Here is a 25,838-nt window from a genome sequence, read left to right on the forward strand (position 1 = left end):
AAACAGGGTTTAGAGGACATATTTACAAAATTTCCAAAAGTTATAAATAACAAGGCCACTCTAATGGCAAAATACACATTTTAGGTTTCCATCCCTGTACAATTCCTCGATCGTGGCGGCTGAGTAGCTGACAATGTACACCTCGCCCCCAGAGCTCTCTAACCCATGGTTGAACCATCTTGCCCTTGCCTTTACCTGCACCACGCAGCACCCGTGAGTCAAGGCCCAGCAAGAAAACCATAATATCATAGCATAATCAAATAATTTACAAAACCTAGTCACAAGGGCCATTGATATCTATTAACTTCCAATCAGAAATAAAATACATAGGGAATATAAATTAGCCTTCGGGACCTCAATTTCTACTAAACCGAGTAGCAGAAATTGTCCCAAGCACCTAGGTTCAAACTCTCGAGTCCTAACAATACTTGAAATACTTCCAAGACTAAACTTCCCAGGCGGGTCGCGACTTGGCTCAGCAAGTCGCGACTTGCCCCAAGTTAGAGAGCAAGCTCCCAAGCCAAAGGGGAGGCAAGTCGCGACTTGGCCAGGCAAGTCGCGGTGCACCCCCAAGTCAGAGAGCATCCCAGGCCAGAAGGGCCACACGCGCCGCGGCGCCCCCTGCCTAGGTCGCGGTGCACCCCCTTTGACCCAGAAAATTCTAGGTTTTCCTCCTCCTTCTTCCTGCCAAGAACACCCAAGATAAGCCCAGAATTTTCCCCTCAATTCAACACTAACCATCTATGAATTTCAAGCTTAAATTCCATATTTCTAATCACCAAAGCTTTAACAATTATACAACAATCATTATCCTAATTCAGTCGTAAATCACACTCTCATTAGCACCCCAAATCCAACTCAAAACTAAATAACAAAACCATACTTAAACAAGCTTAATCGTCAACATAATTTCAGCAAAAATTCAAAGGTTCTAACTAGTATCCTTACCTTAAGTGCCCCCCAAATTCTTCACGAATTCTCATAGTATTTCTAGCTTGTTCTCCCAAATTCCCTCCTGTTTTCAGCTTCAACTCCAACTTGATTTCCCCTCCAATCCATCAAAGCTCACCACCCCAAAGACAAGTCTAGGCCCCTTTGTTCCTTAGCTTCAAGTTCCCTCAAGCTCTCACTTCCTTCTTCAACTCAAGAATTTAGTCACCAAGTGAGATAGAGAGTAGCTGTGAGGGAGAAGGAGAAAGAATGAGCTGAGTGTTTCCTTTGAATTTTCTACCACTTTCCACTATATTCCAATAAATCTGAATATATCCCCTTATTAGCCAACATACCCATTTATCCCTCCATATACTAATTGACCCCTTAATGGTCATTGCTCCCAATCCCTCTAATTCCTCAAGTGTTCCTAAAATCCACCAATTAATCCTATCACCCAATTAATTACCGACTATTTACCCAATGTCTAATAATCCCCGATATATTTTCTAAATTCCCAAAAATATCCCTAGGCTCCCCCAAGCCAGGTACTAATCCCCACCGTGACTATTTTGTCAATCCGCTCACTAGGATCGTCTCGAGCCATATACTGCAATTATATCCACATAATAATGTGGTCTCAACAATTTATCACATATAATTACATTCATGCCCTCAATTGGCCAAAATTACAAATATGCACTTATAAACTTAATAGGGCCCACATGCATATTAATTCTCATAACCATGCATTTAATCATTTATTCACATAAATACCAATTATGCCCTCCCGACACACTAATCAAGGCCCTTAAGCCTTATTAGTAATTTTGGGTCGTTACATGGTTTCAATGGGAGAACGAGCGGTGCCCAATTTCTTCTTGGGAAACTCTGAAAAACTTGTTTTTGTTGCGATTCCGAGCAGTTCCGGTAGGCTCCTTGTCGGAAGAGTTGTTGTCTATGCATTAGGACACCACTGTGAAAGATTATCAGATTAAATGGGAGGCCTTAGCGTCTCGTGTTCCAGATGTTTCAGAGCATATACACGAGGGCAGTTTCATGAAGGGGTTGAAGGAGGAGATTAAGGATGCCTTGCACATATTACAGCTCATGGGGCTTGGCCCAAATCATGGAGACAACCCAACAAATTGAGGAGAGCCATCAATTGGGTTCAATGGGCCAGCCTACACGAGTAGTAGGATTGAAATTTAACATTAGCCCTATCCTTCCTTTTTGTCCAAATTTTAGTCCATTCTTAGCCAAATCGACACCGACTACGACATCATCAACACCGGTATAGCCCCTTCCAGTTCAGCAAAACCTGCTGTAGCTCCGCCTACGAAGTGATTGACAGAGGTTGAGTACTAAGACAAAAGAGCTCGTGGGGTGTGTTTCAAGTGCGACAAGAAATTCCATAGAGGCCATGAATGTGAACAAAAAGCTTTACAAGTCATTTTGATGATGGAAGAGGATGAATTTCCATCTCCTATGAACTCTCTCCACCACGTACTCCAGAGTCCTCTACCGAAAGTATAACAAAAGAAACATTGGCCACTCTTTTTCTAAATTCTTTGGTAGGAATCACGTCAGCCCATACCATGAAATTGGATGACCACATTGGACAACAACTAGTCATGGTGTTGATCGATAGTAGAGCTACTCATAATTTCATGTCCATGTGCATCGTCTCGGCAGCGGGGCATACCAGTCACGACTACCTCTTGTTATGGGGTTCTCTTGGGCACAAGTGGAAAAGTAAGAACAGAGGCTTTTGTAGCCAAATTGAATTGGATTTGTGAGCGTTGATAGTGGTTACTCATTTTTTACCTCTAGAATTAGGCGGGGTAGATGTCATATTGAGAATCAAATGGCTGTAAACATTGGGCAACATGCAGGTCAATTGGTGTTCAATGGTGATGAAATTTAAGATGGGAGGCACTTGGGTTACTTTGCAAAGTGATCCCGGCCTTTGCAAGTCTCAGATATCCTTGAAAGCTATGATTCATACAATGCAACATGAGGGTCAAGGATTTTGGGTTCAATTGGGAACTTTGGCAGTGGGACAGAATGAGGATAGAGGCTTCATACCACATGTGGTTACTTCCTTGTTGCAGAGATTCGACGATGTATTTCAGATGCCTCCAGTCTTCCGCCAATCAAAGCTAGAGAACATACCCTTACTCTACGTGAAGGTCTCAGGTCTGTGTCAGTTTGACCTTATCGTTATGCTCAAACGTAGAAGGATGAAATAACATGTTTGATGACTGAGATGTTGAAGGAAGGTATCGTCCAACCCAATACCAGCCCATTTTCGAGTCCCGTTTTATTGGTCAAGAAAAAAAATGGGAGTTGACGTTTTTGTGTTGATTATAGAGCCCTCAATCGAGAGATAGTGGTAGATAAGTTTCCCATTCCGATCATCGATGAGTTGTTGGATGAGCTACGTGGAGCCACTGTTTTTTTCCAAACTTAATCTGAAGTCAGGGAACCATCAGATTTGGATAGTTGTTGCCGATGTTGAGAAGACAGCCTTTCGTACACACGAGGGACACTATGAGTTTTTGGTCATGTGTTTTGGCCTTACTAATGCACCAGCCACATTTCAAGCTCTCATGAATGAGGTATTTCGCGATTTTTTACACAAATTTGTGTTGGTATTTTTCGACGACATTTTGGTGTTTAGTCCATCTCAGGAAGCTCACATTAGACACTTGGAATTGGTGTTGGAACAATTACAACAACATCAATTGTATGCCAATAGAAAAAAGTGCATGTTTACTCAGCCTAGTGTGGAATATTTGGGCCATCTTACATTAGAAAAAGGCGTAGCATCTGACCCTACTAAACTTCTTGCAATGGTGGATTGGCCAGTTCCAAAGACTATTAGGCAACTAAGGGGATTCCTTGGACTTATAGGGTATTATCAAAAATTTGTTCGTGGATATGGCAGCATCGCACGCCCACTCACTGATCAGCTGCGAAAAAACACTTTCAGTCGGAGGCCTAAGAAGCTTTTATCAACCTCAAGCAAGCAATGTGTTCTGTTCCAGTTTTGGCTCTACCAGATTTTCAACTCCATTTATCATTGACGCGGATGCTTCCGGGTCTGGTTTAGGGGCTGTATTAATGCAAAACCAGCGCCCTATAGCCTTCTTTAGTCAAGTTTTATCATCCTGAGCTTGCAGGAAGTCATTCTATATGAACGAGAACTAATGGCCATTGTGTTGACTATTAAAAAATGGAGGCCTTACTTGTTGGGTCAAAAGTTCCTAGTGTGCACAGATTAGCGGAGCTTGAAGTACCTTTTGCAGCAGAGACTAGTCGTTACTGAACATCAAAAGTGGCTTACAAAGCTATTGGGGTATGACTTTTATATTCAATATAGATCAGGCCTTGAAAACAAATCCGCAGAGGCTTTGTCTCGCATTCACTAGGAGATGTCTTTTGTTGCCATTTCAACTCCTACTATCTTATCTATATCGGATTTACAAGCTCATGTTGCGGCTGATCCACATATGTCCAAGATTATTCATGATCTGAGTTTGGGCTGAGATGGGAAGGGATATTCTATGCAGCAAGGTTGTTTGAAGTTTCGAAGGCATTTGGTGCTGCCGTCTTCTTCTTAGGGGTGTACACGGTTTGGTTTGGTGCGGTTTAGAAGAATTTTGAAACCAAACCGCTCATACGGTTTTTTCAAAATGAAAAACCAAACCAAACCATTAAAATTAAAAAACCAAACCAAACCATAAATAAACGGTTTGGTGCGGTTTGGTTTGGTTTTAACCATATAACTAAATTATTAAAATTTTAAACTTTTTTTATTATAAAATAATTAACTAAATAATTGTATTTAAATAATAATAATTTTAGCTTTACTTTTAAGACCATAAAAGTCTACAAGAAGCTTATTTTCTTTGTTGTTGTAAGTGTAAGTATTTTGAATCATTTTATAGAAGTGGGAAAAAGAAATGTTTACTTTCTAAACAATGTGGGACTTTACATTTCTCTTTTTTTAGTTTTGGAAATTTGTGCATGTATTAAATACTACTAAAAACATATCATAAACAATTAAATTGTGTTGGCTTGGATGGTTTGGTAGATTTTATATTAACTTAAGTGTAGGGGTTCAAATCTTTGAACCATCATTTCTAAAAACTATTTTTTTTAGAAAAAATCACGGTCCGGTCCGGTTTAATTGGTTTTAAAAAATTAGAAACTGTGACCAAACCATTAAAGTTGAGCGGTCCGGTTAAAACCGAACCATCAAAAACGGTTTCACCGGTTATGGTTTTTGGCGGTTTGGTGCGGTGCGGTTTGGTTCCAAACCACGGTTTACGGTTTATATGAACACCCCTACTTCTTCTCCTTTCATTCCTACGTTGCTGTAAGAGTATCATGGTAGTCATGCAAGGGGCCATTCTGGAGTGTTTAAGACATTTCAATGACTTGTAACTGATTTGTATTGGCAAGGAATGCGAAAGGATGTTAAAAAATGTGGCTAAATGCGCCACATGCCAACAAAATAAGTATTTGGCTCAGTCACCAATAGAATTATTACAATCCCTTCCGATTCCCGAGCATATTTGAGACGATGTGTCCATGGATTTTATAGAGGCGCTGCCTATGTCTAATGGATTTGATAGTATCTTAGTGGTAGTGGATCGTTTAAGAGAGTACAACCATTTCATTTTACTTAGACATCCTGTCTCCGCCATCACTGTGGCTACAATATTTGTTAAGGAAGTCGTTAAACTCCACGACATTCCACGCTCCATAGTGTCGGATCGTGACAAGATCCTTATGAGTTGCTTTTGGAAGAAGTTGTTATGTCTCTAAGGCACGGTACTCAAGCACAACATGACGTACCACCCACAACCAGACGATCAAACAGAGGTCATAAATCATTTCCTTGAGACCTATTTGCATTGCTTTGTGAGTTCCAAATCGAGCCAGTGGGAAAAATGGATACCTTGGGCCGAGTATTGGTACAATATGTCATATCACTCCTCCGCCGGCATGACACCTTTCTTGGTTGTATATCGCAGAGAGCCACCACCCTTGATTCGATTTGAGAAATCTGGCATTACTACCAAGTGAGATTTTGAATATTTTTTCTGTGTGTTATTATCTCAAAGATAGGGAATATATATACAACCTAGAATCTAACCTAATACATACAAATAGCTAATTCTAGAAAGTACACTATTAAAATCCCCTAATTTTAGAAAGAATAAATATACAAAATATTTGGTATTAATACCGAATTGATTCCTATATACAGCTGTGGTCAACTTCCTAATTACTGAAATAAATCTACACTCCCCCTCAAGCTGGGTTGTGTATATCAAACATCCCAAGCTTGCACATTAAATCTTCAAAACTGGTTCTTGGGAGAGCTTTAGTGATGATGTCGGCTGTTTGAAATCTTGATGGAGTATAAATAGCTTGAACAATGGCATTCTCAATCTTCTCAGTGATGAAGTTTCTATCTATCTCAATATGTTTAGTCCTGTCATGATGAACATGATTTTTTATAATACTGATGGCAGCTTGATTGTCACAAAATATTTGGATAGACTCTTCTGTAAATACTCCCAGTTCACCAAGTAACTTTTTCAGCCAAATTCCCTCACAAATGCCGAGAGCTAGAGCTCTAAAATCGGCTTCAACTGAGCTTCTGGAAACAACTGTCTGTTTCTTACTTCTCCATGTTACTAGATTACCCCAAACATAAGAACAGTAACCTGAAGTACTCCTTTTGTTTGTTATATCTCCTGCCCAGTCTGCATCAGTGTACACTCTGATTTCCTTATTTTCATTCTTCCTGAATAGCAGACCTTTTCCTAGAGTCATCTTGAGGTATCTTAGGATTCTTGTAACCGCTTCCACGTGTTCCTCTGTTGGATTATTCATGTATTGACTCACCACACTAACAGGAAAACCAATGTCAGGTCTAGTGTGAGATAAATAAATAAGGCGTCCAACTAGCCTTTGATATCTCCCCATGTCCACAGGGGTCTGATCTGTCCCCGAGCCAATTTTCTTGTTCGAATCCATTGGACTTGAGGCTGGTTTACACCCAAGCATTCTTGTTTCTTTGAGTAAGTCTAGAACATACTTACGTTGAGAAACAAAAATGCCATGTCTTGATCGTTGATGGACCCAAAACGGGTATGTTTTAAATATTTATAAATCGCAAGCGCACGAATCGTATATGGAATATAGTGTTCGTGTAAGCACGAGATCGAACCCAAAGGAGTTGTCTAAAATCGAAAAGAAAACTATTTTAAACCAAAATTAATAAATTCTAACCTAGCCCCAAAGATTGATGAGATTTTTGTAGAATGAAAATAAAATAAAAGATAATAATAAAGAAATTAAAGACAATATATAAACATAAATTAATAATAGAAATCAAGATGGTAAAGAAAGATTATTAAGATAATAGAATCTACAAAATATAAGTTCAATAATATTTAAAAGTACATTGATTCCCAAGTTTTAGTGATAGTTAAAATAAGTCAAACTATCATTTTCCAAATAGATTTATAATTTTAAGCACAAATTACTTCTAAAAAGATAAGATTTTTCTTCACTTTTCAAAATTATAATTTCAAAACATTTAGTATAAATCAATCTAGGACAAGATTTAAGTTTTTTTTTTCTTTTCAAGTATTTTTTTTCATAATAATATGATAAAAGACAACGAAGAATAAGGTAAAATTAAATAAGACTAAAAAATTAGGCAAGAGTAGGGAGGCATAGCATGCCATCAACCATAACAAAAATAAGGTAAAAATTAGGAGGCACAAGTGCCATCAACTAAAACATAAAATAAAAGACTAGGAGACCAAATTGCCATCAACTAGTAGCTTGCAAAATAAAAAAATAAAAATAACAACAAGATAAATTACAATAAAATTATAACAAAATTAGGAGGCACAAGTGTCATCGACTAAAAAAATTAAAAAGATAGATAGGAGGCACAAGTGCCGTCAACTAAAAAAACAATAAATATAAATATATATAAGTAAGTTTTTTTTATGGCTGGTAGAACCGTCCCAAATTTTCTTTTTATCTTTTTTTTTTTTAGTTTTTTTTAAGTGCAAAAAATTAAAATAACTAGTAGAAGAATTTACTAACCTTGAGATAAATTTTGTTTCTTTTCTCTTGCAACTCCCCGGCAACGGTGCCAAAAACTTGATGTACCCAAAACAGGTATGTTTTAAATATTTATAAATCGCAAGCGCACGAATCGTATATGGAATATAGTGTTCGTGTAAGCACGAGATCGAACCCAAAAGAGTTGTCTAAAATTGAAAAGAAAACTATTTTAAACCAAAATTAATAAATTATAACCTAGCCCCAAAGATTGATGAGATTTTTGTAGAATGAAAATAAAATAAAAGATAATAATAAAGAAATTAAAGACAATATATAAACATAAATTAATAATAGAAATCAAGATGGTAAAAAAAGATTATTAAGATAATAGAATCCACAAAATATAAGTTCAATAATATTTAAAAATACATTGATTCCCAAGTTTTAGTGATAGTTAAAATAAGTCAAACTATCATTTTCCAAATAAATTTATAATTTTAAGCACAAATTACTTCTAAAAAGATAAGATTTTTCTTCACTTTTCAAAATTATAATTTCAAAGCATTTAGTGTAAATCAATCTAACGAAATTACAAATAAATCAATGAACATTATTGATAAGGCAAAACATAATATTTTTGTTCTAAGCATGGATGTGTACAATTTAATGACACATCTTACACAAAGAATATTATGTTTTTGCACTAATGAAGAACAAAGTGTAAATATGTGCTAACAATCCAAAATACATGATATTTAAGATGAAAGAAAATATTTGAAGAAGAAAGTCCATAAACTTTATTGCACAAAATGGAAAATCAACATACAAAATAAACACTATCTAGTTACATATTGTTTCATCATCACCGTAATAATCTTAAAAAGATTAGAAACTCATAACTAGAATAGCAAATACAAACTAAACATTACAAACATAAATAGGAAAATTTGGAGGAGAAACACCCAAATTTTTCCTCTAAAAACTCATAGAAAAACGACCAAAAAGAAGAAAAAGATGAAGAAAATTGAGAGGTTTTGAAAGTGTAGAACTTGTGGTATTGTAACCTCCTTCAAAATATGCACCACAAATCCCTTATTTATAGCAAAAAATGAATATTAAATTAATCAATTTAAATTGATTAAATTAATTGAATTAATTATAATATGGAAAATAGGGGTAAATTATAGGGTGTAATGATGATGTTTTGGGGTAAAATATGTAGAAAGTGGGGTAAAAAGTGACATTTTTGAACATAGGGGACAAGAGTACATTGTGTCATTTTTATGGGCTCAAGAAAAAAATTGCTTTGTGGCATGCTTTGCTGAGGGGCAGCTGTGAAGTGCTGGGCCTTGTGTGGTTGGGCCCAGATTGTGGAGATAAGCTGCTGGAGGTGTGTTGGCTGAAGCAATGGTTGATGGAGTGCATCAGGTGGAAGCTTCGGGTGGCAGGCAGCTGTTGGAGCTTGGCTAGGCAGGGGCGTTGGGAGTGAGCCAGACGGGTGAAGGAAGGCTGAAAGGAGAGGCTGAGGCGTGTGGGCCTGGTGAGAGATGGGCCGAATGGAGGCTTGTGAGGCAAACAGGCCGAATACTGCAGGAGAAATGGTGGGCCAGGCAGCTGGGAAGCAAGGGCTTCAAAAATGACATTTTTAGCTCTTTCTTTTCAGTTTTGCCAAATTCTTTTCTTTATTTTTCTTGGCTTTTCAAGCACCAACAATACAACAAATTCCCTACAAAATAAATATAAAATAAATCATAATAAAATATTTTCAATTATAAAATAAATCAATTTAATTCTTTGAAAATATTAATTATAACTTAATTTAATTCAACATTTAGTTTCAATAAAACACACATTTTTTTACTTCTAACTAAACACAAATAATTCAAATAATTAACTACAATATTTTACAACAAAATAACTATAAAAACACACAAAAATATATAAAATCCAAATAAACCAAAAAAATTCAAAATTACTTAAAAACTTAATAAATCAATTAAAAACTCAAGAATTAAGCAACAATTAGCACATAAAACGTGGTAAAATAACTCTATTTTGTAGAGTTATCAATCGTGCAATTTCCATGCCAAGAAAATATCTGAGATACCCTAGATCTTTAATCTCAAATTCCTTTGATAAGAAACTTTTCAACCTTACTAGTTCCTCCTTGTAATCGCCTGTTAATATTATATCATCAGCATAAACAATTAGGATAGCTATCCTTTCATCTGAGTCGAGTTTGACAAACAATGTGTGATCCGCCTGACATTGAGTATAGCCATTCTGAATGATTGACTTAGTGAATTTTCCAAACCATGCTCGTGGAGATTGATTAAGGCCATATAGAGATTTTTTGAGTCTACATACTTTATCCTGGTTGGATGAATTCTCAAAACCAGGTGGAATATCCATATAGACTTCTTCTTCAAGATCTCCATTTAAGAAAGCATTCTTAACATCTAGTTGCTGCAGTGGCCAGTCCTGGTTTGCAGCAAGAGAGAGAAGAACACGAATGGTGTTGAGTTTAGCAACAGGTGCAAAGGTCTCTATCCCATAAGACTGAGTAAAACCCTTGGCAACCAAGCGAGCTTTAAACCTCTCAATGCTACCATCTTCTTTATGCTTAATAGTGAATACCCACTTGCATCCCACGGGTCTCTTCCCAGTTGGAAATTTTGTGATTTCCAAAGTTCCATTCTTCACCAGGGCGTTGATCTCATCTTGTACAACCTTTTTCCAACTAGGATCAATCAGCGCCTCTTGAATTGTATGGGGAATCTGTACACTGTCAAGAGTAGAAACAAATGCCTGATAGGATGGAGATAAGATTTTGTAGGACACAAAGTTACCAATAGGATGTTGAGTACAAGCTCGAACACCTTTTCTTAAAGCAATAGGCAGATCGTCATTTATATGAATAACATTATCATGACTAGGATTACTCGAACCTGAATGTATTTCTGGAGGATGTGGATCCAGTTCCGATTCATGGTGGCACTCAAGATGTGTTTGATCTTTTAATTCTTTGTCAGATTTTTTCCTTCTTTGGTAGACACGGATCTCTTTAGGTTCTTGTTGTTGAGGCTCAATAGTCATAAGTGGATCTTGATTTTCTATGACGTGGGAAGAACTAGATGGACCTTGATTTTCCATGAATGAAGAAGTCGAAGAAGTGTCCTTGACTGGATTGGAAAATTGATCGAGAGGTGGAGTATGAGTATGAGTACCCAGAATAATGTCAGTATGGGTACCTGGAATACTCTCCCAAAGATGAGATTCATTTACATTCTCCCCCTGAATCTAAGATTTGTAGTAAGCATGTTTTTCAAAAAAGGTTACATCCATAGAGTTATAAGTTTTTCGAGTAGTAGGAGAATAACACTTATAACCCTTTTGATGGGAGGAATAACCAATAAAGATACATTTGATAGACTTAGGATCTAACTTACTATGATGTTGTGAATAGAGATGGACAAAAATAGTGCATCCAAAGATTTTAGGGTCAACAAAGCTAATGAACTGAGTATGAGGGAATAGTTGCAAAAGAGTTTGACAAGGAGTTTGAAATTTTAGCACCTTGGATGCATCCGATTGATGAGGTATGCAGTAGTAAGAATGGCATCACCCCAGAAGAATTTGGGAACATGAGTCCCAAACATGAGAGACCGAGAAACTTCAAGGAGATGTCAATTTTTGCGTTCAACAATTCCATTTTGCTGAGGAGTATCAACATAAGAACTTAAGTGAATGATGCCTTGTTGTATTAGATAAGGACCAATAACAGAATTAAAGAAGTCTTTGGCATTGTCAGTTTTGAGAATTTGAATCTTTGTGTGAAATTGTGTTTGAATCATAGAATGAAAGCGCTGAAATATTTCACTCACTTCTGTTTTATTTTTCATGAGAAACACCCAAGTTAATCTCGTGTGATCATCTATAAAAGATACAAACCATCTTTTTCCCAATATAGTGTTGACCCGTGAAGGCCCCCAAACATCACTATTAATTAATGAAAAAGGTTTGGATGGTTTATATGTTGATCTAGAATAACTATTGCAAGTGTGTTTTACAAACTGACAAATTTCACAGCAAAAAGAGTTTGGATTTTTATTAATAAATAAAGAGGGAAACATTTTGACAAATACAAAAAATTTGGATGACCAAGACGATAGTGCCATAACATAATATCACTATCTTTATTAGAACAAGAAATTGATTGATTATTCAAAGAAAGCAAACTAAACTTTTGGGCTGTGCTAGTAGATTGAGTTTCATTCCTTAGAACATAAAGACCAGAACACATCTCAGCACTGCCAATCTTCTTCCCCGAATCCAAGTCCTGAAACACACAAAGATTTGAGAAAAATTTAGTCACACAATGGTGGTCACGAGTAAATTTACTAATAGAAAGTAAATTACAATCCAATTTCGGTACATAGAGTATAGAAGTGAGGGTTAGGTCCTTATTAATGATGACTGAACCCAAACCCTCAACTTTAGAGAGTGTACCATCAACAATTTTGACAGTATGATTTCCTGTACTCAAGTGAAGCTCAGAAAAATTTGATGCATCTCCTGTCATGTGATCTGAGGCCCCGGAATCAAGAATCCAAGATTTAGTAGTTCTTTTATTGAAAAAATAAGCTACTGATTTATTACCTCGTTCTGCCAACATTCCAGTACCATGAGTGGCAGTCAACAGAGTGGAGGACTGACTTAGAAGCTTTTGAAGGGCCTCAAGTTGAGCTTTAGTGAATGGAGCTGACTTAGTTGCCTCACTTTTTCCTTCAGCTGCGAAACTAGTAGTGGCAGCAACATTCCCCCTACTCTCACAATCACCCCAAGACTTTGGCTTCCAATTTGGAGGCTTTCCATGGATTTTCCAGCACGTTTCTTTGTAGTGTCCAGGTTTTCGGCAGTGATCACACCAGGGGCGCCCCTTAGTTTGACGAGTATCAGGGGTAGCTTCATGGAACTGTCTTCCGGCAGCAAAGGCAGATGATTCTTGATCTGAAAAAGAATTTTGAGAACCCATCATAACCTTTTTCCTACTTTCTTTAAGACGGACTTCAGAAAATGCTTCTTTGACCTTAGGAAGTGGCTTGGTGCTCATGATTCGACTCCGCACTGCGTCAAGATTTTTGTTAAGGCCATGAAGAAATTTGAAAGTTCTCTTTCTCTCCACAATAGTACGATATAGAGTAGTGTCGTCACTGCATTTCCAAGCATATTCTTCAAATAAATCCAGCTGCTGCCAATACCGTGTGAGAGTGTTGAAGTATTGCGTGACTGAGGTATCATCATGGCGGAGATCGAACAAGGCAGCTTCGATTGCAAAAAGTTTTGAGGTATTTTCATAACTTGAATAAGAATCTTTGACAGCATCCCATAATTCCTTTGCTGTGGCATATAAGAGAAAATTTTCTCCTATATCATTGTTCATAGAACTGATCAACCATGATTTAATCATGTGATTATCAGATTTCCAAGCTTTGAATGTAGGATCATCTTGTTTTGGAGCAGAGATTTCACCCGTGAGATACTCCTCCTTGCCTTTTCCACCAATATACATCACCACAGATTGGGACCATTGAAGATAATTGTTCCCATTAAATTTGTGACTGGTAACCAGGGAGATAGCTTCATTGCCGTGAGAGGGAGTTGGAGTAGAGAGGGGCTGATCTAGTGAGGGAGCTGATCTAGTGAGGAGGTCTTGGAGGTTACCTCTGAGATGGAGCTGTCTTTTTCGTCAGCCATGGTAGTCAGAAAATAAGGACAGAGATGGATCCACGGAGAAGAGGAGAAAAAAAATAAAATTGGAGAGCTAGGCAGCGGAACCTTGCTCTGATACCAAGTGAGATTTTGAATATTTTTTCTGTGTGTTATTATCTCAAAGAGAGGGAACATATATACAACCTAGAATCTAACCTAATAAATACAAATAGCTAATTCTAGAAAGTACACCATTAAAATCCCCTAATTTTAGAAAGAATAAATATACAAAATATTTTGTATTAATACCAAATTGATTCCTATATACAGCTGTGGTCAACTTCCTAATTACTGAAATAAATCCACAGTTTCAGATGTGGAGGAGCAGCTTCGGGCTCCAGATGACATATTAGATATACTAAAAGTGAATCTGCACTAAGCTCAACAGAAGATGAAGGCACAAGTTGATAAAAAGCGCCGAGATGTGCATTTTGAGGTGGGAGATTTAATGTACGTCAAGTTGAGGCCTTACCATCAGCGGTCCTTGGCTAAAGCTACAATATGAAGCTTTCTCCTAGGTTTTTTTTTTGGCTCTTTTCCAATCATCAAACGTATTGGGGTTGTTGCCTATAAGCTTCAGTTACCACTAGGTTCACGGTTGCACCCCCGTTTTCCACGCCTCTTTGCTTCGTTCTGCTTTAGGACCATAGCAACAGGCTATTGCCTTACCATTGGGCCTGACCGCTGAGATGGAGTGGACATTGGAACCTAAGCGAGTGCTCAACATTCGGCCAGGGACTCAGAAGACACCACCACAAGAGTTCATTCAATGGACCATTTACCTGCCTTTGAAGCTACTTGGGAAGACTTGACTACCATTCAGGAGCAATATCCTCATTTTACCTTGAGGACAAGGTGAGACTTTGGGCAGGAGTACTGATAGACCCTCCCCTCACTTATGTGTACACAAGGAGATGTAAGGGTGGGAAGAATGCCAAGTCAGCAGTTGATGGGGACACGACAGAGAGTTATTTAGAGTGGAGTTCATTGAGTGTGTGAGGGGTGCATAAATTTATGATGTACTACTGAGAGAAAGAATAAGTTAGTAGAAAATTAGCTATTGTGGTGTGGAGAAATTGGTAGGTTGTAAACCTTGAGAGATAATTCAGCTCTCGAATTCTTGATTATTGAATACAAGAATTCAGTTCACTTCTGCTTTCTATTTTCTTGCAGGAAGCTCCTATCATCTTGCAGAAGCATATATTATTACATTAGCATGCAAAAACTCCAACTACTTCTATGTGATTTTTTTTTAGGTTGGGTTTGGGTTTTGTTTGTATAAGACAAAATACTTTTGGCATGATCACTATGTCAATTTAATCCTAATTGTATTAAATTAAAGACTAAATAGATTGGCATATGAACATAATTAAACTGATAAATATCCTACAGAAGAGAGAAAAATATGAAAAGAAAAGTTAAAGAACAGACTTCATTATTCATATAAAAGTAAGAATGTATAAAATCAAATGGATTCTTTAAGGGTAAAATTCTCATTCTCCAGGATAGATATTGGGAGAATAAATATTGCCATTTCTGATTTTATCATCGTCTCTAGGATTTATCCATTCCAATAATTTAATAAACTTGAGATTAGTGATTATGATGTGTTGGGTCCTAGCTAATGATGAGCTCCAAGAATCATTTGAGTTACAAGAGAGAAGTGAGTCAAGCGTGTTGTAAGGCTGAGTTTGGGGACCTTTTCAGTTGGGTGTCTAGAGAATGGGGTTTAGTTTCCTCAGCTTTAGGTTCCTGTGGGGACTCTTATATTATTGTCTTCTCTGGCAGTGGCGCCCATTTCTACACTATACTAAGTGATTATGTGGCTCTGCCTTGCCTCTACTTTTCATATTATTTTATTTATTTTAGCTCTCTTTTTCTTCTCCTATTATTTCCCCGGTTAAGCTTTAGGCTTTTCTCTTCTTTCTCCTCCAATCCTCCAATTTTCAATTAACCAATAGTTTGGTAAGCTTTTAGATGGACTTTTGAAACAATATTCCATACAACCATTCAACTTTTCAAAAGTAAAAGAAAGCAGAGAGAGGTCCAAAAGAGCAATAGGAGGAAAGGAAAAAAAAAAAAAAAAAGCTGAGCTTACTCTTAGAGAAACAGAGACTTTGATCCCACACAACATCATTAACCATGTTTGTTCATTTCATTAAAAAATAATAATAAAATAAAATGGAAAGCTCCCAACTCGCTATCACAGTCTCATCACTTTTTCTTTCAACTGAGCCCTTTTCCTCATGCTTGCCACTATTTGACACCCATGTTTCATCATTCCGTAGTCCCCACATTTTTCTTTAAGAAAAATTAGTCCTATTCATTTAACTTTTATGTTATTATTGTTTACGCCTAATTGTTTATCACAACATATCATGTGGCCAAAATGGTTCTTTGGAGTCGTGAGTGTACTAAACGTGTGAATGATATTAATTAATTACTAGTCTAGTCTAGGGATCTAAAGACTTTAAAGGTTGCAACCAACACACTGCTAAAAAAATACGCTTGCTCTAAATGTATCTGGTTAGACTACCTTGTATTTTGACCCAAAACAAAAAATTCGCATGAGAAAAGAGAAAGATGAACCCAGCAAAAGACAGATGTTAACAGAATTAAAGTTGTAACTTGTAAGCATATTAATAATAGTGATTATAAAACTATAGAGTTGTAGTCTTGTAGACCCCACCACCTTCCAAAAAGAAGGAAGAAATAACTTTAGATAGGCTCCTCTTACCGTTACCATTAGCTTGTTTGGACATTTTTTTTCTTAAATAAATATCAATTCATGCAAATTCATTTCTAATCATGTCCTCGCAACGATTTTCAAGCCTCCTCTGTATAATATAATATAACATGTTGCCTTTTATTTTAAAGTATCTGAAAATAATTACTTTTAGGTGTAATATACTGTGGTCACCAAAAAAAAGATCTTATTACCTTTTTCTTTTCTTTTCTTTTTTCTTAAAATGAAATAAGTAAATGAATAAAATTGTAGCAATACTGTTGTATTTGTAATGCAACAAAAACAGTACAACATATGGAGAAGCATATCTTTCTCTTTAACATAGAAAACTCTCTTTTCCACTGACTTCTGCTCTCTCTAGATAGATAGATTGATAAATAGAACAAATAAACAGAAGCAAAATCCATGGCTGCCAACAGGTTTGCAACCATGCTTCACAGAAACGGTGCCCACAAACTTGTGCTGCTTCTGGTTTATGCAGTCCTTGAATGGGTGTTGATAATGCTCCTCCTCCTTAACTCTTTGTTCAGTTACTTGATCACCAAGTTTGCTAGCTACTTTGGCCTTCAAAAGCCATGTTTATGGTGTTCAAGAGTTGATCACATATTGGAACCAGGAAAGCACAACAGATCATATGTTACAGATCTCCTCTGTGATAGCCATGCTGCTGAGATATCCCAACTTGGGTTCTGCTCCAATCATCGAAAACTGGCAGAATCAAGTAAAATGTGCTGGGATTGCTTGGCTTCTCAACCGAGCAGTAATGACAAGCTTTCAAATGATAATGATGATGAGGAGGAGAATGTTTTGAGGTGCTGCTGCTGCAATGAGAGCTTGAGTAGGAAACAGAACTCGGATTCTTACTTATTGTTTAGGCCTTCTTGGGGATCTTTGGAGTATGCTCAGAAAGGAGGTTTGGCTATGGAAGCTGTGGATGATGATGATGGTGAGAACGACAATGGAGGTGAGTTTCTGGGGAGAATACTTTCTGATAAGCTAAAAAAACATGAGAGTAACAATGGAGAAGAACATGATGAGGCAGAACTTGTTACAGATGAACATCAATTTCCTTCTAACGTTTGTAGCTTTAACTCGAGAGATACCATGGAAGAAGATTGTCTAAGCTCCTCATCAATGTTTATATGTTATGAGAAGGAAGCAATGGAAGATAGCAAAGGAGGTTCTTTTGACATTGCACGACAAGGTTCTAATGGAAGCAGTGAGATTGTTCAGCACTGCTCGGATTTTCCTATTGTCCAGTGTCCAGAAGAAGAAAATGATTTGATTGAAGATGTTCAATGCACCTCTACCAATAGTCTTAGAATATTTGGCATCAATCATAGATTGATTCCTGTTGAGTTGATTGATTTTTCAACTCAAGCAGACCGAGGAGGCAGCAGCTTAAAAGAAGAAAACCTGAAAGAGAATGGTAATCACCAGGATGAAAAATTATGTTCTCAATCAAGGATTTTGTCACAGCTCAAAGTCTTTGGAGAGGGATCAATAGACAAGACGAACAAGAGTGACAGCAAAAAAGCTGGAAATCTGGAAATGGTCATGGCTGTAGTTGATCAATCTTCCGTCAGAGATGTTGCTGAGAAAAAACAAAAATTGGTTAGCATGGAAAGTGAACTTGATTGTACTCAAGAAGTGCATGCCATACAAATCAATGAGAATGAAGCAACAATGGTAAAACCGAATAACATTCCAGGTACAAGGAAAATGTTTTTTTTTTTGCTTATTTGTGTACCACATTGTTCTATAATTAGGCATGGCTGGTTTTTTCTCATGCTAATCTGTTTGATCTAATGGTAAGAAACAGCAGCTGAGAATAAAAAACATTCTTTGGGTGATTTGAATGAATCGAAGACATTGGAGCGAGCTCATTCATCTGATTTTGCTGCTGATCAAGAACACTCTCCTGTAAACCACAATGATATTGAAACTTCTAGTAAGGCCCCTGAAGCATTCATGACTCAGACTGACCTTGGTAAACCTCAATTTGATACTGTAATTACTCTATAAATCAATAGGATACTAATGCAAAATCTGCTGAATCTCATAAAAGGTTTCTAATACAAAAATGGTTTTGGGTAGGTCTGAAGCATACTGAAAAACCTAAAGAACAAGAAACAATGAGTTTCTTTGACATGAATCAAGAGAGGAGAGATCACTCATGCATTCTTTCAGAGCCTAGTGGAGTGAAGGAAGACAAATTTCCTGACACGCCAACTTCCACTGATAGTCTATATCACTTGGATAAGAAAATGCTACTTTCTGAAAAAAGAGATTCAGGGGCGAAGGAATCCTTAGATGGAAGTGTTTTAAGTGAGCTGGAAGGTGGTGATGGAGCTATAAGCATTGAACACCTTAAAACAGCACTGAAATCAGAACGAAAAGCATTAAGTGCTTTATATACAGAATTAGAAGAGGAGAGAAGTGCTTCTGCAATAGCTGCAAATCAAACTATGGCAATGATAACAAGGCTTCAAGAAGAGAAGGCTGCAATGCAGATGGAGGCATTGCAGTATCAGAGGATGATGGAGGAACAATCTGAGTATGACCAAGAAGCCTTGCAGCTGCTCAATGACCTCATGATCAAAAGAGAGAAGGAGAAGGAAGAACTTGAAAAAGAACTAGAAGAATATCGAAAGAAGGTACTGGAATATGAGGAAAAAGAGAAAATGAGGATGATTAGAAGGCTTAGAGATGGAAGTGTAAGAAGTAGGAATTCTTCTGCTTCTTGCAGCCATACATGGGATAGCGATGGCCTATCTATTGATCTAAACCGTGAATCAAGAGATGAAGATAGCAGCATCTGTGGCCACCAGGAAAACAGTAACGACATCAGCACACCAGCTGAGGCAGTTCAAAATTTAGAGGAAATAGCACTAGACTGTGTGAAGCACATAAGCATTCTTGATGACTCTTTGACTGAATTTGAGGAGGAGAGGTTGTCTATTCTGGATCAGCTAAAAGCATTGGAGGAGAAGATAATCCAACTGGGAGGAGAAGACGAGGGATTTTCCAATGATCTTAAACTGATTGCAGATTCATCCAGGTCAAACATAGAAGACTCTGAAGGGAACCGTGATTTTAGCAGTACAGGAGACAATGGGATATCAGATGGTTATCCGATGAATAATTACTACAATGAGAGGAAGACATACATGGATTCCATGGCAAAGAAGCTCCTTCCACTTCTTGATGCTGCAGGCGATGAGCATGATGAACATTTCATAAATGAAGAAAACCTCAAATCAAAATCTGTTGATATACAAAACTCCTCGGCTTCCATGTTTGCATTGGACAGCAACAAAGTAGGCATTGAAGAGGAGGTGGATCATGTCTATGAGAGGCTACAAGCTCTTGAAGCAGACCGGGAGTTCCTCAAGAATTGCATGAGCTCCATTAAAAAGGGAGACAAAGGGATGGATCTTCTCCAAGAGATTTTACAGCATTTAAGGGATCTAAAATACATTGAAGTCCAAATGAGGAATACTAATGAAGATGAAGGTGTTGGTGAAGTGGCATTTAAGTAATATAATGGTAAGATTTTCACTCTCTCTCCCTTTCTCTTTTCCAAATATGAGCTACTTTTTGCTGTTTTAAGTATAATTTATGTTATTATAACTTACACCGTGTACTCCTCTAATCCAATTTTATCAAATTAGGACAGCATACATGGACAGAGCATATTTTTTGTCTCAATACTAGAAAAACTATTAGAGTAGATGTGTAACTTGTTATTTCAATAAATGCAGATGCAACCAGCTCAGGTTTGATTACGTCTCTTTTAAAGAATTCAGTGGAAAGGGCTTGTGGATTGACATTTAAATGGTGTAGAGAGAAATTTTTGGGTAATACTACTTGCTTAAATGGGTGATGGGAATGCAGGCTAAAGAAATGAAGAATCCATGTTTGTTTGCTTTCAGAGTTCGTTCTTTAAATTATAATTAAAATCTTATTGTAAAGTCCACAAGTTTCAGAAACACTACATCCAACGAAAGTGAAGATGAGGTAAAAAGCGTATGCATTAACTGAGTTTGGCTTTTGTTAATGATTTATGTACACACACATGCCCATGCATATGCACATACTTCACAAATTTTGTTTATACAATTTGTTTTCATTATTTAGTTCTATATCTTTGGCTTACATAAGTAATTGAGATTGAGAAAAACATTAAATCAATATAACATTAATATTCTGAGTATAATTTTGCAGTACTGCCATATTACTAATGAAGGGCGTAGCAGTTTGTTAGTTAAAAAGTATTGTCATATATTATTGAACTAAGAAAAGAAAGATTACATTTGTCCAAGACTAACTCCTATGTACGATTTAGCTTTGTTATATAGAACAAGCATCATTGCGGTTAACTGTATTAACAGATACTACGGTGATGGACAGAAGTTCTTAAACCACGTATGCACAACTAATTATTATACAAAATTCCAAATTATGGATTCAGAAATGACCATATTCTGAACGAGAACAAAAATCAGTGTTTATTCATGTGTCTTTCAATCAGAAAGGAAGTAATCTTCTCTTTTATTATGACAAGACATTTAATCATCATTACATGTGTTTAGAAAGGCAGAAAATTCAATCATCATTACGTGTTTAAAAGTTTTGCAACGATTGACATGTATTTAGAAATGAAAATGTGATCTGAGAATGAGATCTTGTGCCTCATGTTCTCCACAAACCAAAGTAATTAATCACGTCTCCAAGCACCAAAAAAGATCAATGGCCTTACAACCAAAATTCCCATGGCTATGCATGAAATTAAAAATCTTTTCTACGCTGCATTCCTCCTCCCTTTTCATCACTTCTTCTGCATTTCACAAAGTTAGTTACCAAGAATTTCTTGCTAGAAGCATCCATTGGAATTTCTTCTCATATAATTACTTGTTTGACAAGTTCAACCTGAACTAAGTTTTCCTGACAATTATTTTAACTATGTTGTTGAGGCCAAATTCAGTATATTTAATTCATAGCCACTTACCAGTTAAAGATTTCTTTACTTTGGGATCCGTCAGTCCTTGCTTATTTTTTCACCATCCCCTTCTTCTATCCTATTTCATTCCTTTTATTTCCCTTATCCTATACTTATCACCTTATTCTTTCTCAGGTGTCATTATTCCGTGTTCTGTATGGCGCGTGTATTCTCAATTTACTATTCGGAGAAGATTTGAATTATATTTCTCATCCACTCGATCTATGTTTCCCTCGGTCATCTAGGTAATAATCTTCGGACTGAGGTCCCGTCCTTGCCATGCAGCTTGGTCAGATATAAATCAATCAAATTATCCTCAATCAATCGAAACCAATTCAATTACAAAAAGCTAGATATTTAATTATAATCCGATTGAATTAAATTTAAAAAGTTAGATATTAATTAAATTAGATTAGTTAGCCGAAGAATATGTGAAAATTCAATTAGCAACATATCAAATCCAATTTACTTAGTTTTAAAGTTGTAAATATTGTCTATAATTTTAATAAAAGCTCATTCACTATATATATATATATATATATAAAATATCTAAACAGACATAGATATATATATATATTTATATAACTACATGACTTATATATAAAATACAATAATATTTAAAAAAAAAATTAATAATAGAAATAAAATAAGAATAGAAAAAAATCATACTGTAGTATACATTTATTTTTAGTTTCTAATGTATCTCTCAATGTCTTTTGGTGAATTTGGGGAAGAAAAATAGCTACAATCACTTGATAAAAAATAAGCTGTCACACAAATTTATAAGATAAAAAAAAGAACATGTTTGTCTTTATTATTTTTTAAATAAATATGATTTAATTATTTAAATTATCATAAAATATCTTAAAAATATTCTATTTTTATTAATTAATTAATTAATTTTTATTTAAGTTTATGTTTGTTCTAGTTTTTGAATTTGGCAGTGACAACAAAAGATTATATATTATATGTTTAATATAATATTATTAAGTTTATGTTTAATTAAATTTTATTTAAGTTATTAAATATATGGTTTTATTATTTTTAAATAATTATTATTGTAAAATATCTCAAAAATATCTTTGTTGACTGTCTTTTTCGCTATCAACTTTTTAAAGAGAGGTTAAAGAAATAACTATAAGAACATAAAGATTTTTACGTGGTTCATGTTATAAAAGAACCATAATCCACGAGTCACTAGTATTAGGGAGATTGCAAGCTTTTATATTGTCTTCTTAGGAAGCATTTAGATTGCTCTGAGTACAAGTAGTTTTCTCTCTAAAAAATCGAACCCTTTACAATGAGACTTCCAACCCTATTTATAGAGGTTGAGGTCATTAATGTTAATCATAAACAATTAATACACATTCTTTCCATAATTGGGGGATTAATACACTTCAATGCATTGGGCTGCATTGAATAGAGGCTACGGCCCAGGCGAGATTTGCGGGGCCCATTGCAGAAAGATAATCACTTTACAGGGGAACATGCCCCTGGGACTGTCAGGGCATGTTGTACAAACACCCGTGTCAAGCGACGTAATGGGTGTGCAAATTATCGAGTCGTACACTCGACAACACTGTTGACGGATCACCCGCAAAAGTTGTTGGACGATCCTCTGACTCTGAAAACATGCACCCACTGACACGTTGCTCCACCTCCTAGATCCGAGAACTAGCATCTTGGGTCTGGGAGGCGATAGAGATACGAGACCCCTTGCCTTAACTGTCCGAGCTGGAGAACCTCCATCTCCGAGCCCTAAGATCAGCGAGTAGTTCACCAAGACACCTACTGCCCCATTCGGATAAAACCTTATCTATGAGGATCCTTTCTCCGACTACAGGCCTTGGGCAGTAACATGCCCCGAGGATGTCGACAAACATCCTAGCCAGCCACTGGGGGTTGCCACGTGTCAGCGGTGAAAAATAAAGACAACATTTGCCCCCCCAAGTCTCTGCTTGTCCTCAGATAGTAGAGACTTCCAATTGAGGAAGTTTTGAAGAGTCTTCGGATAGTAAACGTTTGGACTTCCGCTGATGTCACTCTGAAAAGCAGAACCACGTGTCCACGCCCCATTGTTGGGCCCATCAGTCCGTGCATTTAATCAGGGGTCACCTCGATATCCCAAACGTCTACTCTGAGCCAGAGGTGTCTTATCCCAAAGAAAACAATGATTGCGATCCACGCCTTTTGAACCCTGACTGTCAGATTATTTTAATAAATCTACTCATCTGACGGTTGTGGGAGTGCTGCCTCTCTGATACGTTTTACTAGGTATAAAAACCTAGAAAAACCTTCAGTATCATACTACAACTATTCGGAAATCACGAACCCTCCCAGTGCACTTTCTTCTCTCTCATCTTCAACCCCTTCTTGGAGTTCTGGACGACTGGCGTGAATCTTTTTACTTTTGGTCAAACGACAAGCAATACTTCAAGGATAGGACTCGCCTCAGCACCTACCTTTGTTTTATCTCAGGTAAGTATCTTTGACCCACTTTCCTTGGTGTGTGTTTGGTGTTTTTCAATATATTTTTAGGAATGGTCGTAGTGTAGAATTTTGGAGTCTGTTTTTCGTTTTCACAAGTCGTTTTAGGCATATTTTGACATTAGGCTCGTTCGAAATGACCTTCAAGAGTCTTTTCTGTTAACTTTGTGTTTCTGGGCCTATGACCAGAATTTGGGAATTTTCCAGATTCTTGTAGGTTCATCTCCTCCGGTTTGTCCTTAGGCGCCGGGGATGCCTTGCATTTCCAAAACTCTCATTTTCCTCCCGAGCAGTATTCTTAGAGTCGTTTGTGTTTTGGCCATCTTTCCTTCAGTCAGAATGCTAACTTCTTGGTTTTTTTGTCTCAGATGTCCGAGGAACTCCAACAACTACATGAACAAGGATTCTATCTCTTCGACCAGGAGCTCTCGGAAATGGCACGCACACGAGACGCTCCAAAAGTCAGCGCATGGACGGGGGCCTGAGAGCAGAGCGGGGAACAAGTCGTCTATCCCGATCTCCAGGTGGTGGTGGGGCTTGTAGTGTCCGAAGACTTGGGGCTCACCGTGGAAGAGGTAAACAAAGCCCCCATCCCACACCATTTGCAAAGGTACAAGGGTGATGCGTTCGAAGCAGAGGATTATTGCACTTTTCTCTGACATCCCGACGCTCTGGTGGCGATCACGAGGTACTATTCCCTCGGAGACAAATGCCTCATCTGCCTCTGTCGGGAGTCCGAGAGGCCGCATCGCAACGTCTACGGCTTGGGCGCTTGGAGCCAGGCTCACTTGATGGCAGGGGCTACCTTTCCCCTCAAGCAATACTCCACAAACTTCCTGAAGTTCGTAGGCATAGCTCCCTTCCAGCTTTCCCCCCAACGACTATAGAGTGCTCGCGGGGATGTACATTTTGTACTGGAAGCAGAAATGGCCTGATCCCTCACCAATCGAGATTCTCTACTTCTTCAGTTTCAAAACCACTCCTCGGAAGAAGAGCTCCAAGCGAGATGGATATTACTCCTTGGTGAAGTACCCAACTTCATCATTCAGCTACAAGGCCCCCCATCATAATGAGAATCACGCTTGGGACTACAAGAATGCCTTCTTCTTCACAGACAACTTCCTAACCCGTAGTAATCTGACCCTAATTCTCGACTTCGCTCTAGTAGGTGAGTATCTTTCCGAACGCACTTATTCTTTGCCTCACTAGGGTCTTTCTATATTTGATACTTAGTCATTTCGTTTTGAATAGGTCCCTTCCCCAGAACCCAATATGATCAGCTCTTTGAGGATCATCTTCAGGCAATGAAGGCTCTTCCTGACCGAGATTTGGACCTTAGCATCCTTGTAACAGAGTCGAATCTCATTAGGTCAGGGCTTCTCAGCGTCGAACAACGAATAAGCATCCTGGAGTTGACCAAATACCGCCAATCCAAAAAGTCTCGGGAGTTGGCATCTCGCCATATCAACTACATAGAAGGGTTGGCAAAAATAGCGTTTCACAGACGATTTGCGGAGGAGAGGCTGGTGAACGCTCGAGCCATAGAAGAGGCACGAGAGGCCCAAGAGGACCAGGAGCTCGAGGAAGAGCTTCAGGCAGGGATGGAAGCTTCCCACCCGGACTCAGGTAACTCACCTCTTGTTCTGATGTCTGCTTCCTGAGTAGGTGATAGGATAAGTCCCGGGCATGTCTGTGCTTCCCCAACACTCCTTCGTTATGGTCAAATCTCACATTGACGTTGGACTAGGGAAGAATTCCAAGACTACCTAGATCTCATAGATGTTTACCTCCACCACC

At 37.5% G+C, this 25,838-nt stretch overlaps 2 protein-coding genes and 1 long non-coding RNA gene across 5 annotated transcripts; 1 reads left to right on the forward strand and 2 right to left on the reverse strand.

Moving 5' to 3' along the window:
- Positions 1 to 6,255: 6,255 nt before the first annotated feature.
- On the reverse strand, positions 6,256 to 6,936 carry LOC133814792 (secreted RxLR effector protein 161-like). Its single transcript, XM_062247708.1, has one exon. The coding sequence runs from the start codon at positions 6,934 to 6,936 to the stop codon at positions 6,256 to 6,258; it is 681 nt and encodes a 226-aa protein (XP_062103692.1).
- Positions 6,937 to 16,835: 9,899 nt separating this feature from the next.
- Positions 16,836 to 20,691, forward strand: LOC133818576 (myosin-binding protein 3). 3 transcript variants are annotated; one of them, XM_062251530.1, is made up of 4 exons: positions 16,836 to 18,263; positions 18,369 to 18,542; positions 18,650 to 20,101; positions 20,317 to 20,691. In XM_062251530.1, exons 1-3 carry the CDS (start codon positions 16,958 to 16,960, stop codon positions 20,092 to 20,094), a joined length of 2,925 nt encoding a protein of 974 aa, XP_062107514.1. In that variant the 5' UTR covers positions 16,836 to 16,957; the 3' UTR covers positions 20,095 to 20,101; positions 20,317 to 20,691. The 3 variants fall into 3 exon arrangements, with proteins under 3 accessions (XP_062107514.1, XP_062107515.1, XP_062107516.1); XM_062251531.1 differs by having other exon boundaries at positions 18,375 to 18,542; XM_062251532.1 differs by having other exon boundaries at positions 18,378 to 18,542.
- Positions 20,692 to 21,084: 393 nt separating this feature from the next.
- LOC133816330 (uncharacterized) lies at positions 21,085 to 21,628 on the reverse strand. The gene is made up of 2 exons (XR_009885167.1): positions 21,564 to 21,628; positions 21,085 to 21,392 (listed from the first exon to the last, which is right to left on the reverse strand). It is a non-coding gene; the product is annotated as an uncharacterized LOC133816330 (long non-coding RNA).
- Between the last annotated feature and the right edge of the window lie 4,210 nt (positions 21,629 to 25,838).

The sequence above is a fragment of the Humulus lupulus genome, chromosome 2 (assembly GCF_963169125.1).
Source record: "Humulus lupulus chromosome 2, drHumLupu1.1, whole genome shotgun sequence".
NCBI lineage: Eukaryota > Viridiplantae > Streptophyta > Magnoliopsida > Rosales > Cannabaceae > Humulus > Humulus lupulus.

Excerpts from the sequence above, each read along its gene's own strand:
- LOC133814792 (XM_062247708.1), bottom strand. The coding sequence starts at position 6,936 with ATGGGGAGATATCAAAGGCTAGTTGGACGCCTTATTTATTTATCTCAC.
- LOC133818576 (XM_062251530.1), top strand. The coding sequence starts at position 16,958 with ATGGCTGCCAACAGGTTTGCAACCATGCTTCACAGAAACGGTGCCCAC. Across the intron at positions 18,264-18,368 it reads AAAACCGAATAACATTCCAG|AAACAGCAGCTGAGAATAAA; the intron begins GTACAAGGAAAA and ends TCTAATGGTAAG. Across the intron at positions 18,543-18,649 it reads CATGACTCAGACTGACCTTG|GTCTGAAGCATACTGAAAAA; the intron begins GTAAACCTCAAT and ends GGTTTTGGGTAG.